At 56.5% G+C, this 15503-nt stretch overlaps 1 protein-coding gene across 1 annotated transcript in view; it reads left to right on the top strand.

The window, feature by feature from the left end:
* The window catches only part of Bahcc1 (BAH domain and coiled-coil containing 1), a 58212-nt gene that overhangs the window by 25032 nt on the left and 17677 nt on the right, over positions 1 to 15503 (top strand). Inside the window, 9 exon segments of the mRNA XM_032912304.1 lie at positions 7118 to 7240; positions 10080 to 11825; positions 12034 to 12142; positions 12429 to 12619; positions 12750 to 12908; positions 13191 to 13402; positions 13405 to 13491; positions 13660 to 13990; positions 15265 to 15503. The exon segment at positions 15265 to 15503 is cut by the window's right edge and continues 577 nt beyond it. Coding sequence (XP_032768195.1) covers positions 7118 to 7240; positions 10080 to 11825; positions 12034 to 12142; positions 12429 to 12619; positions 12750 to 12908; positions 13191 to 13402; positions 13405 to 13491; positions 13660 to 13990; positions 15265 to 15503 — 3197 coding nt within the window.

Raw genomic sequence — 15503 nt, 5'->3', positions numbered from 1 at the left:
CCTTCCTGCCCTGAGCCTTCTTGTGTCTAGGGCAGGTAGGCCGGGCAGATAGGACTGACTGTCTAGCTTCATGTGGCTAGCTTCACGTGGGAGTTAACCATAGGTGCCCTCCTACTCTTGACAGGGACTCTCAGACAGCCAAAACACCCTCTCTTCACCATCTGTAAGGCAGCTGTGGAGCGGGGGCTCAGGCTTCCTGTGTCCCTGGAACAGCTGGGGGGTTCAAGGGATGCACCCTGGTGTTGGAGGAGCCGCCCTGTAACATCTGGCCCTGAGCAGGACCTGCTTGTTGAGCCCCAAGCCTCCTGGCCCCTTGGCTCACCCAAGATGATAGGTCTTGCCAGAAGTGAACGGCAGGGCTTCAGGGTAGGGTGGACAGCAGAACTAGCCTGGGGCAGAGGTGAGTGGCTAGTTGCCAACCTGGCCTGAGTGGATGGTGCTGGGGTGTGGTGCAGCACAGCTGGTCCTATTGTCAGTGAGCTCCCCCACACCCCCTGCCTGCTCGGGACCACCCACAGGGCAATGAAAGAGGATGCTGTTGCTAGGGGGTTGGGGATGGATACAGGAGCTTGGAGCTGACTCAGCCCTGCTAGTCCTGGTCTCTTATGCCACCTGGAGGGGGAGCCATGGGTACACGTGCCAGCACTGGCTGCCTGCCTAGCCAGCTTCTGTGAAAGCCACACCCACCCTGGTGGCCACTTCTCCATCGGTGTCTGGCTGGGTTCCAGTGAGACAGGAGCCACACACAAGAGCCACCACCAAGTGTACCCTGCTCCTCCAGACCCCCCACACTCACTCGTTTCTCCAGCGGCCTCTGTCTCCCTCAATACCTTATGAGGCCCCAAGACTTACCACAGGGGTAAGCAGGGGCTGGAACTTGTCCATCCAGGAGACAGGTCCTATCCAACATCCACCCTCATGGGTGGGCCAAAGGCTTCTGTGGCCCATCAGACTCCATCCCCTGGAACTGCCCCCTAGTGGCTGAGCCTGCCCTAACACTATTTCTTCAGACCCTAGATGCTCTTTCCTTTTCTTTTTCTTTCTATCTCATTTAGTTTTGTTTTGTTTTGTTTTCTTTCTTTCTTCCTTCCTTTCTTTCTTTCTTTCTTTCTTTCTTTCTTTCAGATTTATTTATCTTATGTATGTGAGTACACTGTCGCTGTCTTCAGACACACCAGAAGAGGGCATCAGATCCCATTACAGATGGTTGCGAGCCACCATGTGGTTGCTGGGAATTGAACTCAGGACCTCTGGAAGAGCAGTCAGTGCTCTTAACCACTGAGCCATCTCTCCAGCCCTCATTTAGTTTTCTTTAAACGGACTCACTGTGTAACTCTGGCTGGTGTGGAACTTGCTATGAAGACCAATCCAGTCTCTAAATTGCAATGATCCCTTGGTCTCTGCCCCCTCGCCGCCGCTGTGGGAAGGAGCCTTTGCACTTTGCAGTCTCTCCCTTTTTTTGCTTCTTAAGATGTATTTTTAATTTTTAATTACATGTATGAATGGGTTTCTCTATGTGGGTTTGTACGGGTATGTGTGGATGTGAGTGCAGGTGCTTGTAGAATCCAGAAGAGGGCATCGGGTCTCCTGAAGCTAAGTAGTTGTGAGCCATCAGATGTGGGTGCTGGGAACAGAACTTGAGTCCCCTGCAGGAGCGGCACGCACTTAACCGCTGAGCTGTCCCTGCCCCTGCAGTCTCTGAGTGAAATGTCCCCTTTCAGAACCCCGTTCCGTCTGCACCCCTATCCACAAGGACCCACTGGACAAGTTAGGAAAACCTGTCCTAAGATTTGGAGGACACCATGGAGTGAACTCTTGGACTCTGCCCTGGGAATCGGGGTGTCCCACTGGTTAGAACTCCTCCAGCCTCGCTGAAGCCATCAGGAAGCAGCTACAGGGTGTCAGAGCTTCACACGGGTTGTCCCAACCTCAGGCGCCACGTTAGCGTCCCCATGCTCAGAGGCTTTGAAGCTGTGTCCTCACCTGTGAAGCACACGGGTTATCAGAGCTGCCTGGACACAGACTGACAGGACTAGTGCTTTACGGACGGCTCTTTCACTTTGCGCCCTTCCTCAGATGTACATTTGGGGGTAGAAGGGCATGAAATGGCCGTGGTCACTAGGCATAATTCTTCCTGGACCCTTGAGTCTAACCTGGGCAAAAACAGTTGCCAGCCAGATGCACCTGTTCACCGCCCATGAGTGGGGACCCGGCACAGTGGACCACCAAGGATGGCTGCTGAAGCTATGGGTGGCAGGACTGTTGTCCTAGATGCCAGCAGGTTGGGGCCACATCCAAGATACTCCTGTGCCATAGTTTGCTCGTCGGTCAGTTGAGTTTCCCAGCCCCCCTCATCCCGCCTACTGGCCAGGCGCCTCCCTGTGATGTGGAGGGCTGTCCCTCTGGATCCAGGGCAGCCTGCCCATGGGAGCCTGGCCCCTTGGGCACTTAGTTATTCCTCTCAGCCTTGGGATATGGAGACTGCAGGGCCCTGTTCCTTGAGCAGTTGTGGGTCAGCACTCTGCAAGCCTGAGGGAGGAGACATACCCTGAAGGGTGCCATTCTAATCTCCAGCCACTTGGGTGGTCAATCCTGGGAGCCGCAGTTTGAAATCCTGGCCTGGATGACTAGGAATCCAACCAAATGGAGTGAGGAGACCCTGAAGGAGGGGCCCTTGGCCGGGAGATCTTGGGTTGTTGCTAGGTTACCCCCTTCAGTCACTAAAGCAGAGATGGCAAGTATCCTGCGAGCTGGCGGCCACATCCTGCCTGTTCCCAGGGCAGACATTACTAGTCAATTAAGCAGCATGAGAATCTAGCTTTGGGATTCTTAGCCCAGCACTTGTGGTCCATTGGTGAATGAACTGCAGTGGAAATCACTGGCTGTAAGCAAAAGGCAGGAGTCTGGGAGAGGGCTAGCACCAAGTCACTGTGCTGTCCTCTGTGTGGCAGCATCCTAAGTAACGGAAAACAGGAGCCGGGGCACTTGAGCGGGAACCATCCCTCATGCCCCAGGAAAGCGGAGGTTTGTAGCCCATCTGAGAACCTTCTAGATATCTGCTCCTTCTGGGTGGGCAGAGAGGGCTCCTACCTTATTCATGGCTTCCCTAGCCAGGTACCCGTTTACCTGCCTGCCCTGCTGCCTTGTCTTTCAGTGTTCTGCCTGTTGATCAGGAATCCTCATGTTCACCGTCACCAAGGGCTTTGGTAGTTGTGGCAGCCTAAGTAGAGCAGGATGGAGCATCCTAAACCCAACTTCCACACCTACCCAGGGCTGCTTCCCCAAGTCCGTCGGGAGTTCCAGGGTAGCAGGCGGCCTCCGATCTGTCACGTGATCATTGGAGCAGTCGGGTACAGAGGCTGTAGAGAAAGCGAGGTCCTGGGGTCTGGACTTCGCAGCAGGGGAAGGAGCTAAGCAGACCTGGTGGTCAGAGGTGTGAGTTGTGAGGCTCTCTCTGCCCCAGTGTCTTCTCCCTGATGCTCAGGCCACCCCTACCAGGATCCTCCCTAGACCCTCCTAACCCAGGCTTGGTCTTCTCGGTCCTCTCAGGGCACTGGATCCCCCTGCCTTGGCTTCCGGTCTCAGAGCAGCTGCTCTGATTCGAAAGTCAATTCCTATTTTCCTCTTCAGTTCAGGGAGTAGTCTTGGGGGAAAGAAAAGGGCCTTTCTCTTGCTGGGCTAAGAGGACCCCCCTCCTCACTGTGTTCCCCGGGGCTCCTTGCCTCTCTTACTCTTGCCTTCCATGTCCAGGCAGTTCCCCATCAGAGGCCTGGGACACGGAGAACCTCCTCCATGCGTTGCAACGGCCGGTAGATTTCAGCCCCACTCGCCAGAGTGGCAGCCACCAAACTTTTCCACGGCACCCAGAGCACCCTTATTCAATTACCCAAGTGTCCACTGTCCCCAGAGAGCAGGGAGATGCCCAGACCTCATCAGGGGGTCTAAGGGTGGGGGTGGTGTCTGTGCCTGGAAACGTCTGGGAAGGAGGAATTTACAGACTTCTGTTTACCAAAAAAAAACGAGGCCCGTAAAACATTTAACAGCAGCCAATTACGGGGGACAGCTGCAGTGCCTTACCTACCCACCCCCAGGCCCCAACCCCCTGCCCAGCTGCTCCCACCCAAGCCTCTTGGCTTTTGTCAAGTCTTCCAGGAGCTGAGTTTAATCTGGCTAACATCTGCTGCAGATGTGTGCACATGCACCAGACCAACGGGGTAGCTCTTTCAATCTCAGCTTGCTCTTCAGCAACAGGGGGACAGGCCCAGCAGTGGGCACTGTCCCCAAGTCCTCCCGTGTGGTCAGAGGGTGTGCTCCCGTCTGGGCAACGGAGCCACACCATGCAGGCAGGTTTCTGTGTCACGGAAATCTCTGAGTCTTCACAAGGCCCCTTCCTTGTGACGCAGATGGAAAGGTCTCCTCCCAGCGCGGTGCCAGAGAGCCACCGAAGTAGGGACTGTCCGGTGGTGTCGTTCGCAGTGGTCTCTGCTACTTAAGTGCTCTTGTTGTGAACTGTTTACCAGCTCTGAGTGCTTTCCCTGAGCCGGGAACCTCAGATGTTCCAGAGGTGCCCGGCCCCATGCCACAGAGGCTCCTCTACCTCAGCTTCCAGGCAGATCAGCCTTTGGAAACAAGGAACAGACAGGCATTCTGTGGGAAAAGAATGGGGGAAACCAAGTAAAGCCGGCCTGAGTGAATCTGGGCTTCGAGACTGTCAGGGATTCCACTGTGACACTGAGAGTCCTGTGCCTGCTCCTCAAGTGCCCTTTATCAAGTGACAGCACTTCTTGCCCTGGGTTCCTCCCCAGGGACTATGGCAGCCTCCTCCCCTCTGCTTCTCAGTAGTCGAGGAGGCTAAAGGATTCCCTTGTCTTAGTCCAACACTGCCTGAGAAGTGAGACTGTTGGGAAACTCTTGGGACAGCAGTGGTGTCCCCAGAGAGAAGCTCTTCTAGGGTCTGACCTCCATGGGGACACCAGAACCACATCCATGCAGAGCCCAACTCCAGGCCAGTCTGCCTGCTTCTCTTTCTTCTAGTCTGTAGTGTGGGGAAATGCCTGCCTCCCGGCAGAGCGTCTCTGAGTCGATCTCTCCAGGTTTCCCAGCTCACGGCAGGCCTCAGGGTGCTCCAACCCCCCACACACCCCACTAGCCTTTAGATTCCTACCGAACTGACTGAAGACCTGGGCGTTGAGGACATGTGGACCGGGTCTCCTTAAAGACCCCTCACCCCAGTTAATAGAGAAAGCCAGATGCCTGAGCCAGTGAGCTGCCTGCAGGAGACTTAAGTCCCCCTCCCCATATCTTAGCCGCTGTCTTGGTGACAGTGGGTAGGGGCAGAAGCTACCAGCAACCAAGACTCCCAGACGGGTTGGATGGAGGTCAGGTCCCTCTGCTCTTGTCGGGCCTGATGGAAGGTACCAGCGAGGAAGCCATCATCCTAGAGGCGGTGGTCCTCTGGTCCTCCATTCCGGAGCCTCCCAAGGGGAGCCTCTACAGAGCTGCAGCTTATTTTCCTGTTTTAAAAGTATTTTAGATGGACTGGTTTTGTTTTATGTGTGTGAGTGCTTTTGCTTGCATGCGTGTCTGCGCCGCATGTGTGCCTGGTACCCACTAAGATCAGAGGATGTCGGGTTCCCTGGAGATGAGTTATGGGTGCTTGTGAGCCACTCTGGGTGCTGGGATTGAACCCAGATCCTCTTCGAGAGAACAGCCAGTGTGTGTGTTCTCTCTCTGTGTCTCTGTCTCTGTCTCTTTCTTTCTCTGTTTCTTTCTGTCTGTCTCTGTCTCTGTCTCTCTTTCTCTGTCTCCCTCTGTCTCTGTCTCTCTTTCTCTGTCTCCCTCTCTTTCTGTCTGTCTCTCTGTGTCTCTCTCTGTGTCTCCCTCTGTCTCTGTCTCTCTGTCTCTCTTTCTCTCTCTCTGTCCCTACCCCCACCCCTCTCCAAGACAGAGTGTTTCTCTGTAGCCCTGGCTGCCTTGGAACTCACTCAGACCAGGCTGACCTGGAACTCAGAGATCAGCAGCCTGCCTCTGCCCCCCAAGGAGCCCAGCTACAGCCAATGTTCTTTTTTTTTTTTTTTTTTTTTTTTTTTTTTGAGCTGGGGACCCGACCCAGGGCCTTGCATTTGCTGGCAAGCGCTCTGTCGCTGAGCTAAATCCCCAACCCCACAGCCAATGTTCTTAACCACTGTGTCATCTCTCCTACTCCCAGTGCCACAGCTTTTGAACCCCTCCCCCAGGGCTCACTGCTGGGTCTCAGTCATTGTTCTAGCAAGCCAGGATCTCCTGGGGCAGGGGAAAAGAGACTTTGTTCCAGAGGACAAGAGCCACTCACTATAGGCCCAAGGTCAATGAGGTAGGATTGGCTCTAGGCTGTGGTTAGCATTCCTGTGCCACGGAGGCACAGCCCTTCAGGACTCTGGCTGCCTCTGAGGGACAGACTGCAGTCTGAGAGGGGCCTCTTTGTACTATTTAAAGTTGTCAGGTAGCAGTTGGTGCCAAGGCCTTGTTCACAAGGTGCCATGCCTAGAACCTTGTAGACAGGAGCAGATGCTACCCTTCCATAGAGAGCTCAGTTGAGGGGAGAGACTTGTGGCTTCCAGTGAGTGGGGACTGGCCACATCCTAGCCCCACCTAGCTAGAGCGTGAGTCACCCGGGCCAGCTGTGGTACAGCACAACTCTACCATACCATCTGTTTTTCTGGGTGCCTGTGGAGGTTGCCCGCTGGAGGCCCTGTCTTGTTTGCCTCTCTCTTAGCTGAGAACTCAGAGTCCATACTGCACCCTTCCTTTCGGGCCACCTCTCTGAGCCCCTTTGTTGCCTGACCTGGAAGCTTCTGCCACACCAAGTGCTACTGGGAGAGCATCAAAGGCAGCCTCCCCCTCCCCTCCAGCCCCTAGCCCGTCAGCAATTCAATTTGTGCTGCACCGGAGGGATGGTATTAGTCGAGTCAGAGTTAATATGATGTATTGATGGGTTGATTTCCCACTGGTGGGCTGTGAGCGGCTCTGCGGGGTGTTGCTCCCGGGCTGCCTGCATGCTTCTTGCCTCCTTGGGGTCAGGATGGTAAGGGCCGGGGAGCCAAGAATTGTCTCTACAACCAGTGCTTTGCTTCCCTAGCTCCTGCGTACCCCAGATTTTCGGGGAGTCTGGCATCTACCTTCCTACCCGTGAGCCACTTGGATCACCATGGAAACAGCAATGTTCTCTATGGGCAACATCGTTTCTATGGAACCCAAAAAGGCAAGTGCTGTGGGGCTTGGTATGGGGTATAAGCATCCTGAAGGTGAGCTGAAGGGGTACCAGTAAATGCAGCAGGCTAGGTGAGCCCTCCTCCCCAGGCGAGGTGGGACCCAGAGGAGGATGTCGTGGCACCACCGCCAGGTGCAGGGTGCAAGTGCTGGGTACAGGTGCAGGGTGCAGGTGCAAGGTGCAAGGTGCAGGTGCAGGGTGCAGGTGCTGGGTACAGGTGCAGGGTGCAGGGTGCAGGTGCTGGGTACAGGTGCAGGGTGCAGGTACAGGTACAAGTACAAGTGCAGGGTGCAGGCGCAGTGCTCATTGAGGACACTCTGAAACAGCCACCCTGACCCATATCTGCTCTTGGACTCGGGACAGGAAGTTTCTGGGGGGAGGGCTGAGCTGGGTCTAGACTGCCAGGAGACCCTGCCCCAGCCCTACCCCTTGAGACAGTTCCTCACTTAGGTATTGCAAGAGCAAGTGATTCAGTTCCTGGCTGGGCATCTGCAAGAGACCTGACTAGAGGAGGCTGGGGGAAAGAGCAGAGATCTCGGGCTCTGTCACTAGGTGGAGGTGTTTTGCTTTTGAGGGTCTGTTCAAATTTGGGGATGTTCTCCTGTGGTGTGGCTCGAGGCCAGCCCTGGATCAGGGACCATGTTTCCGTTTCTGGTGACCCCATGGCGAGATAAGACATGAACCCAGACAGAGTCCCGTAAAGCCAGAGTTAGTGATGCCAGGGAGTGTATACCAGGGCAGAAGGATGTACTCCTAATAATTCCAGTTTCCTAATAAGCCCAGGCTGTGGGAGGGACCACCGGTTTGAGGTAAACCCAGCTCAGAGTTGGAGGCCTAGGGGCCTTCTGGGGGTACTGGACAGACGGATGTGCTGCAGGTGGAGAGCGGATGAGGCTGGTTTCAATAAATCCCTAGGGAGCCCCAGTTGGGGTAGATGACAATACTCTCCTTGCCAGGAGCCATTAGGAATTGAAATATGGGCAGAGTACAAGGTGCCTTTGGGTGGCTCCTCGAATTAAGGACCTGAGGGTGTCTGTCATGTCTGGGTCTTTGAAATGGTTCTGCACATTTGGGCACAGAAGAGTCTTGGAGCCCTGAAGCTCGGAATAGCCTCGGCCTTCAGACTGGGCTAGCTATGGTTGGTGCAGGCTGGCCTGCTTGGGGTGTGGCCAGGAAGTCTACCCCAGCCCCACCCAGGGGCCTGATGTCATCCTAGATGGCCCTGCCACATCCTCCCAGGAACCAGACTTGGAACACTTGTGGGCTGGGTCCACCAAGCCGTTCGTTACTCACACAGCCTCCCGTCCATCCCCCAAGCCTGCAGCTGTTTTGACAGCATCTGTCAAGGGTGGGCAGGTGGCTGGTCTGAGGCCTAGGAACCAGACTAGTGAACCAGGCCCAGGACTCCCTCTGGGCGGTGGGGCTGACTGGTGTCTTGGCGGCTGCTGGCCAGGCCTCTCAGCTTTCACAATACTGTGGTGGAGCTTCGTCCAAGAACATTATTTGGTTTGGGAAATTAAGCTAATTGGGTTTCTCCTGGGCTACCCCTTTCCTACTCCCCTTCCCCCTTGTTTCTAATTAGAAGAAATTGACAAGGAATTTACATGACTGAGGACAGTTTTACAAGTTGCAAATGTTTTCTTTTGTCCCCCCCACCGCCTGCCCCCACCTAGTGCCCTCCTTAGCTAGGGCCTCACTGCTGCCCACCCACCCAACTAGGGGGAGTCAGGGCTGTTCCCAGAGTCTGCCAGAGGTTTGAAGTGGCTCCGGTCTAACTGGCAAAGCGTAGATGTCCCTAGAACTTACTGATGACAGCCTGGTGCTGTCCCTACCTGGGTCTGAAGGGTTTGCCCCAGATCCTGGGCCCCAGCTGTACAGCCCCGTCCTCAGGAGCCAGCTCCACAAGCTGGGTGTCCCTCAGCTGCCAGGGTTGGGGTTCAAGTGGGTGCAGTTGTTTCCTAGCAGAGAGCATTGTCTTCCCTCCCCACTCCCCCAACCCTATCAGCCTGAAATCGTCAGATAAGACGTTGCATTGTGGGTGCTCCTCAGAGTGTCCCAGAGATGGTTCTTCCTCACCACCCATCTTCACATACCCTGGGCTCACTCTTACCCCGACAGTCATAGCATCTGGTGTGAGAGAAAGGCAGGATCTATAGGGATCACTGCCCACCCCGCCACTATGCACCTGGCTAACCTCCAGCCTTTGTTCTGGGCTGCACACGGCTAAACTGTGAACTGTAACTGTCCTCAGACACACCAGAAGAGGGCATCAGATCCCATTACAGATGGTCGTGAGCCACTATGTGGTTGCTGGGATTTGAACTCAGGACCCCTGGAAGAGCAGTCAGTGCTCTTAACCACTGAGCCATCTCTCCAGCCAGAACTTTATAGAGCTGTGGATGGTGGTGGCGCTGGGACCACACGGTTCATGGGCTCAGTGCCCTTAACTGAGCACTCGAAGATGGTTGATTTATGTTGTATATATGTGTGTGTGTGTGATTTTTTTTTAAATACTTTTTAGATTTTTAAAATTTCATGTTCTGTGCACGAGGGCTTTGCCTGCGTGTGTACACATGCACCAGGTGTGTGTGTGGTGCCCACAAGGGTCAGAAGAAGGCGTCAGCTCTCCTGAAGCTAGAGTTATGGATGGTCGTGAGTCACCGTGTGGTTGCTAGGAGCCAAACCTGGAACGGTGCTCTTAACCACTAAGCCATCTCTCCAGCCCCCTCTTTGATTTGAAAAACAAGACAAAAATCCTGGGTTGGGGATACTAGTCGAGACTCATCCCTGCCCCATGCTTCCTGTTGACCTTGGCACTTCTGGTTCACAGATAACTTCTACCTGCGCAACCTGCCCCCACAGCCTGCAATCCTACCTGCCAACCACAACTTCCCCGGAGTGCCCCGAGCCACCCCCGCCCACCCCATCGGCTCCTGCAGCCGGGACCGTATTGAGGCTGCCTCACTGCAGAAGGGTCCTAAGGAGTTTGACCGCTTCCTCATGGGGAAAGAGCTGGGCAAAGAGAAAGCTAGTAAGGTAGCAGAGGGCAGGGAGCGGCCAGCGGTGGAGGAAGAAAGCAGTAAAGATCGACAGAAGCTGGTGCCACCCATGCCTGCTGAGGGGCCCTGCAAGGAGACGGGACCCGCACCTCGGGGGTCCTGTGAGGGCCGCCCCAAACACCTCACTTCCTGCCTACTCAACACCAAGGTACTCAATGGAGACATGGGCAAGGCCTCGATGGCCAGTTGTGCAGGGGGTATGCTGGGAAGGCCCGGAACAGGCGTGGCAGCACCCGGACGCTGTGCCAAGGAGGTGGCAGGCCCTGTGGAGCCTGGGCCAGCCTTCAGCGAGTGCCTGGAGCGGCGGCAGATGCTACATCACGCTGTGTCCTACACAGTGCCCTCCGGCCTGCCTACTGGGCCACCCCCGCCCCTCAGCACGGGCCCAGCAGGCTCTTTCCCCTGTCTGCAGCTCCACGCAGGTCCAGATGGGCTCTGCCCCCTGCAGGACAAAGTCTCCCGGGACCTAAAGGCCAGCGGGCCCACCTTTGTGCCTTCTGTGGGACACCTGGCTGACAAGAGCCACTCTTTCCAAGTAACAGAGGCCTGTGCCGTGGCAGGTGATGGCAAGGACCGGCACCTAGACGTGGCCATGGCCCCTGACCATGCACCCTATGGAGTCTCCTATGCCCACCTAAAGGCCGAGAGCAAGGGTGAACGGCGACCTGGGGGCTTTGAGGCGGCCCTCCACCCCCGGCTGAAAGGCCTGGAGTATCTCAGTTCAGGCCCCGAGGCCCCCTTCCCTGGCCTTCCCAAAGGCAGTCTGGACAAAAGTGGCTACTTCGAGTTGCCCACTTCACAGGACTGTGCCCGGTCCAATCACCAAGACCCACTGGGTGGAAAGACCACCCAGGCTTGCTGCACTTTAGACAAAGTGGCCAACAAAGAGGCCCCTGCTGGCCCTCCGGGGGGCCAGAAGGTAGCCAGGATCCGTCATCAGCAGCACTTGGTGGCTCCTGAAGTAGAATCGGGAGGCAGCGGGGCTGAGTCTAAGCGCAAGTCCGTGGAGCTGGCTTCTCTGGGTTACAGCGGGCACCATATGCCTCCTTGGGGTGTTCAGACAGGCCACGACACCTCCATGGCCATCATGGAGGAACGAAAGGGCAGTGCCTACCTTGACCCTTTTGGGAGTGGCCTCCAGCAGGCAGCCCTCCTGTCCCAGGAGCTGCCCACCCCACAAGATGAGGTCTCGGCCATGAAGAATCTGCTCAAGTACAGCAACCAAGCCCTGGTTGTGGGCCAGAAGGCTCCCTTTGTGGGCCTGGGTGGCCTCAAAGCCAGCTGTGTCCAGCAGGAAGCCAAGTTTCCAGCCACTAAGGGCCCAGGCCCTGTGGAAAGACCCGACTGCGCTCGAAGCAGGGAGCACGAGGCCCCCCCACACGGAGACGGGGAGGTGCGGCAGCCACCTGTGGGCATCGCAGTGGCCTTGGCCCGGCAGAAGGACACGGTCAGCCGGCCCGATGCAGCCTACAATACCAACAGTGGGCGGCAGGGCAGGGCCGCCCCCACCTTCAAAGGTATGACGTTCCTGGTCGGGGAAGCAAGGGAGATGGTGTCCATAGCCATTCTTCCTGCGAACCCCATGGCCTCCCTAGAAGATCCTCCATAGCCCCCAGGGCCAGGGGACCCTGCCTTAGTCCCTCAGCTCCAACACACGGCATGCTTGAGTCAGTGGTTCTCTGACTATACCACAGCCCGGTTTCTCTGTCATCTTTACTTGGTCAGCTGCTGGAGGACCGCGTGCCACCCACACGCTGGACCTGGAGAGTGAAGAGGAAAGGTCACGGGCGTGCGAGGACCGCCTGGGGCTGCCTGGCCGTGAGCTGCTGTTACAGTAAGAGCCAAGTGGAGGTCCTGGTGGGTCTGCCCTCTCAGAGCCTTCGCGGGAGGAAGGGAAGTGTCACGACCATGACATCAGGCAGCAGTCCGTCGTGTGCACGGCATTCCAACGTTCCTAAAGGGTCCTCTGCCAGCAGCACTACTGCTGGAAACTGAGGCTCAGAGCCCGGGGTCTCCTAGCAACCTTCCACCTCTGTTTCCCCTTGCAGGTTGACAGTCTGTTGGGCTGGGGTTGGTCGGGGCAAGGGAAGGAGCCAAGCTGGCTCTTAATAATCTTACAGAGACAACAAAGACCTCGTGGAATTTGCCCGGATCCACCCTTCAAGCAGCTGCCCTGGAGACCTGCCCCCCCACCTCATGATGCAAGGCGGCCAGCTGGGCGGGGACCCAGCCCCCCACCCCCATCCCGCCCACCCCCACTGGCTGCCCCGCACCCGAAGTCCCTCCTTGTGGATGGGGGGGCATTCCTATGGTCAGTGTTCCCAAGAGCAGTCTGGGAGGCTGGCCTGGGGTTGGAGGTTATCCCTGTCCTGGCTGAGCCACCATAGAGTGGGAAAGCCAGAGTGGCTCTCTGGCCTGAACGCTACACTTCTGTTCCTCAGGCCTCGGACACCCTGCCCTGCACCAGAACCTACCCCCCGGCTTCCCAGCCTCTGTGCCCGGCTCCATGCCCTCAGTGTTCCCCCTCCCCCAAGACGCAGCCACGCAGCTGGTCATCTTGCCCTCCGAACCCACACCCCACACCACCCCTCACACACTCGGTAAGGACCCCTCTCCAGTCTGGCTCTCTGCCTGTGGGGCCGTTAACAGTGGATCTGAGGAGGGCAGCAGCAGTCTTGGCATGGGGGTTGGGGGAGGCAGAAATAGGGCTAACCAGGACCCAGGAGAGAACTGTAGCTTATCTCCCCGGGGACAAGGGTAGGTATGGGCTGAGAAGGGCTGGAGGGAGATGGAGCTGGTGGGCTGGTGGGTAAGAGGGGAGCTGACCCAGGTGGGCCCATCATCTCTTACTGGAACTGATAGTTCTTTGGCCCTGTCTACAGCTGAAGTTATGGACCAGGCCTCACTGTGGCCTCCCATGTATGGGGCCCGGGGCCCTGCCTCACACATGCAGCACCCTGGCCAGCTCCCCGTGTACTCTCGGTCCCAGCTGCTTCGGCAGCAAGAACTGTATGCACTGCAGCAGCAACAGCAGCAGCAGCAACAACAGCAACAACATCAGCAGCAGCAGCAGCAACAACAACAGCAGCAGCAGCACAGCAGCAGCAGCAGCAGCAGCAGCAGCAACAGCAGCAACATCGGGCCACACAGGCCCTGGAGCTACAGCGAGCTGCCCAGTTCCAGGTACCATGTCCCCATCAACCACGCCAACCTGAGATCCAAGACAATTCCGCTCCTCCAAGGTCCCATGCAGATGGCCCCAGGACACCCCTGCATGTCTCTCACCAAGCAGTGGGCCACAGGGATACCAAGGTGTGGCCTTCTGAGCCTCTTTCCCCACACCCCCAACAGCGCAAGCCTGAGGATCGCCACATGGAACTGGAGGAAGCTGCCCGGGAGAAGGCCCCAAAGTCCACCCACAAGCCAGTTGCCTTAACCCCCATGGCCAAGGGCACCCCCTCATCCACCACCGCAGGCCTAGTCAAGCTGTCACCCTGCTGCCAGTCACCCACTCTAAAGACCCCTGCTAGTTGCCCCACACCACCACCTCGGCCCAGCGCCCCCTGCACTTTACCCATCTGCCCCACTGGCAGCCCAGGGCCTGGCTCCAAGGTGCCTAGTACCAAGGACAAGAGTGAGGAGGGCCAGCGGGCTGGAACCGACCTTACCGCGCTGGAACCAGGTGAGGGAATGAGTCTCTTTGGCCTAACAAGTCCTACCCCTACTGGGTGCGTAGGGCTGTCCGCCTTCTACCCAGGCATTCCCGTCCCTGGGTCATGAAGATCTTCTTTCTCTTCCCTCTTAGCAGTCCCTAACCCTAACCCATGAGTCAGTGTAATGACACAGCCATGGGCCCCTTTACCCTGGGTAGATGAAGCAAAATAACCAGACCCACGCCTCCACAACCCAGCGGGCAGTGTAAGTGGTGGCGTGCTTGAACTGCCGCAGATGGTGGCATCAGACTTGGGACCTGTCCCCAGCTAGTAAGCCCAGATTTTAACGAAGCTGAGAGAAGGGACGACGTCACCAGCTGGGGCTAGAGGAATAATCTGACCTGCCCGAGGAGAGGAGAGACGGCTGTACTGGGGTCTTGTGCCTGCCACTCTGGGTTTTCTTCTTTAAGATTTTTATTTATCGGGCTGGAGAGGTGGCTCAGCGGTTAAGAGCACTGACTGCTCTTCCAGAGGTCCTGAGTTCAATTCCCAGCAACCACATGGTGGCTCACAACCATCTGTAAAGAGATCCGATGTTCTCTTCTGGTGTATCTGAAGACAGCTACAGTATACTTATATATAATAAATGAATAAATCTTTTAAAAAAAGATTTTTATTTATCTTATTATGTACGTGGGTGCACGGTTTCTGTCCTCAGACACACCAGAAGAGGGCATCGGATCCCCATTACAGATGGTTGTGAGCCACCATGTGCTTGCTGGGAATTGAACTCAGGACCTCTAGAAGAGCAGTCAGTGCTCTTAACCGCTGAGCCACCTCTCCAGCCCTGTGGCTTTTTCTGAATCAGGGAGCAGAGGCTTTGTGTTTGAGTCAGTCAGTCAGTCAGTCAGTCAGTCAGTCTGTCTGTCTGTCTGTCTGTCTGTCTGTCTATCTATCTATCTATCTATCTATCATGGGGCCCAATGCCTCTCACATGCTGCTAGCTTGTTCTCGTTCAAGGAAAACCCCAATTCAAGTGCCGTGGTTTTGAAAATCCCTCTTTTCCAGACAGCCATACCCGATGTCCCTCCCGTAACCCCCACCCACCCGAGGATCTCTGCAGGTTCCTGGTCGGGAGCGGTGCTGGTTCTGAAACCTGTCTCCTTGTTGACCCTCCATCCTCATGTCTCCTGTCCTTTAGTCCAGGAAGCCTCCCTCCTCTCTCCTGTGACGGGGCCGGCCACACTTGCTCTGCTGCTGGCCGCTGGCCGCTCACGTGCGGTGCGCACCCCTTCTTTTACAGACCTGCCTCCGGGATTGAACCCCTCAACTGGCGTGGACTTCCCCCTCCCTTCCGACGTGCACTCCTCTGACCTCCCAGACCCCAAAACTATGCAAACCACTACCCCAGGGACTCGGCCTGAGCCCACAAGGACGTTCCTACCTGGGGAGCCACCCCCCTGTAGCCCCAGGAACTTAGAAGAACCTGGACTACTCTCAAGGACCAGGGATGCCACCCAGGACCTTGCCATCCTACCCCCT

This window comes from Rattus rattus, chromosome 9 (genome assembly GCF_011064425.1).
Source record: "Rattus rattus isolate New Zealand chromosome 9, Rrattus_CSIRO_v1, whole genome shotgun sequence".
NCBI classification, from domain to species: domain Eukaryota; kingdom Metazoa; phylum Chordata; class Mammalia; order Rodentia; family Muridae; genus Rattus; species Rattus rattus.
The sequence above is the reverse complement of the archived record's forward strand: the minus strand, read 5'-3'. Positions and strand labels throughout refer to the sequence as shown.